The following is a 3220-nucleotide window of genomic DNA, read 5'->3' as shown; positions in this document are numbered from 1 at the left end:
TTAAAACATCTAAGAGTTAATTTGTTTCATCACCATTTAAGGTGGCACTTACTATGATGGGATGATTTTGTTCTTCATCCAAAAACTCGTATCTTAGATTCTTAGATAGCTCCTTAATATCTATTGATGGTTTCTTAGGACATGGCATATGGTTTGGGGTGAGTGCTAAGCATTCGTGAAGCCTGTCATCTATATAAGGGTCTTTAGATTCGCCGCCCTCCATTATGGGGGTTAAAGGTAATTTAATTGTTTCAACAGGGTCTTCTTGGTCTAACGCTCTTATGTATTTGTTGACGATGTCGATGACATAATATGAGTTGTCTATGGATGGTGCTTTTAAGAATTTTGATAATATAAATTCTACTTTTTCATCACCTACATCAAAATTCATTTTTCCTCTCTTGACATCTATTATAGCCCCAGTTGTTGATAAGAAGGATTAGAAGGATAGGGATTTTGTCGTCTTCTTTAATGTCCATGACAACAAAATCTATAGGAATATAAAGTTGGTCAATCCTAACTGTGATGTCTTCTAAAATGCCTATTGGATACTTAACGGATCTATCGGCTAATTGAAGGGACATTCTAGTCAATTGCATTTCTCCTAGGTTTAACCTATTACAAACGGCTAAAGGCATTAAGCTCACGCTGGCTCCTAAGACCAGGAGTGATTTATCGATAACATGATTTCCTAAAACACAAGGTATAGAAAAACTTTGTGGATCTTTCTCCTTTTTAGCGAGTTTATTTTCAGCAATAGAATTGCATTCTAAGGGTTTATGATCATTAAGTCTTCGTTTGTTGGTTAGGACGTCCTTAAGGAACTTGGCGTAAGATGGTATTTGGGTGATCGCTTCGGTGAATGGAATCTCGACATGGAGTTTCTCAATCACTTTTACAAACTTTTTATATTGGTTGTCTAATTTGGTTTGCTTAAGTCTTTGCGGAAATGGGATTGGTGGTTTGTAAGGAGGGGGTGGTACGTAAGATTTAGTATCTTTTTCTCCTTCCTTATCTTTAACTTCTTCCTCTTTTTGTTTCTCAGGTTCTACTAGTTCCTCTACTTGTTTCTCGGGTGTGGTCACAACATTTTTCTTGGGGAGGGGGGTTTCTGGTTTATTCAACTTAGGGTTTACGGGTTCATCGTAAGTAGTTCCACTCCATAGGGAAATTACGTTAGCATGCCCCTTGGGGTTAGGTTGAGGTTGTCCAGAAATTGTCCTCCTGGTGTAGTTTGAGTAGCTTGTTGCTGTGCCATTTGAGATATCTGGTTTTCAAGAATTTTGTTGTGGGTAATTACAGAATTGAGCTTGGTGCCCAATTGTGTAATTAGTCCATTTATATTAATGTTTTGGTTCATGAATTCCTTATTTTGTTGATTCTGGGTTGTGATGAAGCTCTCCACCATTTTCTCAAAGTTTGACTTTGGTGTAGCGGTAAATTCGTGACCATCAAGCTATGGATAAACTTGACATCAGTAAAACCAGAGTCGCCACCGCACTTTTATTGTTTCCAAAGGAAAAGGGAAAAGTACAAACAAAACCCAAAGATAAGAAGTTTTCAAATCAAAACTAATAAAATGCCAAAGATTACAGGTAAGGGGGTTGGTTACATAGAGGGAAGGTGTTAGCATCCTGTTGTACCCCTAAATTTTCCCTCCCCTATCTCACCTATGCATCCAATCACTAGATCAGGAGATGACTTGCATACATTCATAATTCATCCCCATGCATCATTCCTCATGGATTCAGAAGAAGCTTGGGCCCATAAAGCTAGGGCTCACACAGGTATCAAAGTCCAAAGGCATGGGTTGATCACATCATCAGTATAAGGAATGTGAAACCCTAATGAGGTTAGTGTAGGCTTGATTTCAACAAAGGTGTGGCCAATCTTCTAGGGTCTTCAAAGCCCTAATTACTCAAGACATGATCTCATGAAGCTTCCCTAGCCCTTGTCTGGGTTTTCAAAACCCTGATGTAAGAGGATTGATGATTGGAACTTATAACTTAATGCAAGGGGCTTGCTTGAGGGGTAAGCCTCAGGGAAATCCTAATCTGGGAGAGGATGAATCAGATAAACTTGGTGTCCCAATTGTGCATTCATGACCCTTCAACCCTTTGTCAGTTTTGCTTGGCTTAACCATCCGTGGGGCATGTTTTGGTCCTAATTCCTTGATACTCTCCATATGGTGGAGGATACGCCTTTGGTCCTGATTCCTTGTGCTTCAAGCCATTTTGTTGGTCATGCCATTGTTACATGGACACAATGTCAAAACCCTAATCTTATGGTATTACTTGATGGCTTTGTTCATGTACATCATCAGTCATAACACAACAACATCATCATAGCATGTCTAACAGCTAACATAAAGCCATAATGACAAAGTTCATGAGCAGACTTGCAGTCTTTTGAAGAACCAATCCACTACAGCAGCAGAGTGAGGCACATTTGGTTCAGAGCAAGAAGCATTAGTCACCTCTCATATCCATATTCAACATGTTGCATAAACATAGCAAGGCATGTCAACAGAATACCTACAACATTCCCCCACTGGCCATTGATGCAGGTTTAGGGAAGAGCAACATAAGGTTGTCCAACATCACTCAATCTCCATGGCCAACTCAAGAGGTTATGACAGCCTAGTTAGGGGACACAATGCAGTCCACCATCACCAGTTATTTGCATTGGTTTGCAGCACAAGGTGCATCAACCATGGTATCATGGACAAACCTGGCATTAAACTGGAGCAGGTTGGTAAAAGGCCAAGAGCATAATGCAAGACACATATAAACCAAACCACACATCATGGTCCAATCTAGCCTAACCTAAACCTGCAACACATCACAAAAGCTAACAACAGGTATAATATTCACAAGTTAAATCCAATTTGAAACCAATAGCATGGAAAGCTAACCTTTAGTTCCAACCTTGACATCATCAACAACATCAAACCAATAGTGCCCAACCATATGCCAAGCTCAATCCATCACATAACCTGCTCAGACCAACACCAAATGCCTAAATTCTAATGGCCTACCTCATCCTTCAACCAAAACCAAACATGTCCTGCAACATGTGGAAAAGACCAACCTGGTTATGCTGAATGAACCATGACCAAAGCCAAGCCTGCATTAACAGTTCAACAGTTATCATTCAAGACAGTATAACAGCATCACAAACCACCATACAAAACCAGTCAACTGAACCTACACTTGAGCTT

The 3220-nt window shown here is 39.9% G+C and overlaps 1 protein-coding gene across 1 annotated transcript; it reads right to left on the bottom strand.

Annotated features, from left to right (window-relative positions):
• Positions 1 to 380: 380 nt before the first annotated feature.
• On the bottom strand, positions 381 to 2969 carry LOC127137392 (uncharacterized). Its single transcript, XM_051063859.1, has 3 exons — positions 2915 to 2969; positions 2826 to 2831; positions 381 to 1267 (listed from the first exon to the last, which is right to left on the bottom strand). The coding sequence occupies exons 1-3, from the start codon at positions 2967 to 2969 to the stop codon at positions 381 to 383; spliced, it is 948 nt and encodes a 315-aa protein (XP_050919816.1).
• Between the last annotated feature and the right edge of the window lie 251 nt (positions 2970 to 3220).

The sequence above is a fragment of the Lathyrus oleraceus genome, chromosome 4 (genome assembly GCF_024323335.1).
Source record: "Lathyrus oleraceus cultivar Zhongwan6 chromosome 4, CAAS_Psat_ZW6_1.0, whole genome shotgun sequence".
NCBI classification, from domain to species: domain Eukaryota; kingdom Viridiplantae; phylum Streptophyta; class Magnoliopsida; order Fabales; family Fabaceae; genus Lathyrus; species Lathyrus oleraceus.
The sequence above is the reverse complement of the archived record's forward strand: the minus strand, read 5'-3'. Positions and strand labels throughout refer to the sequence as shown.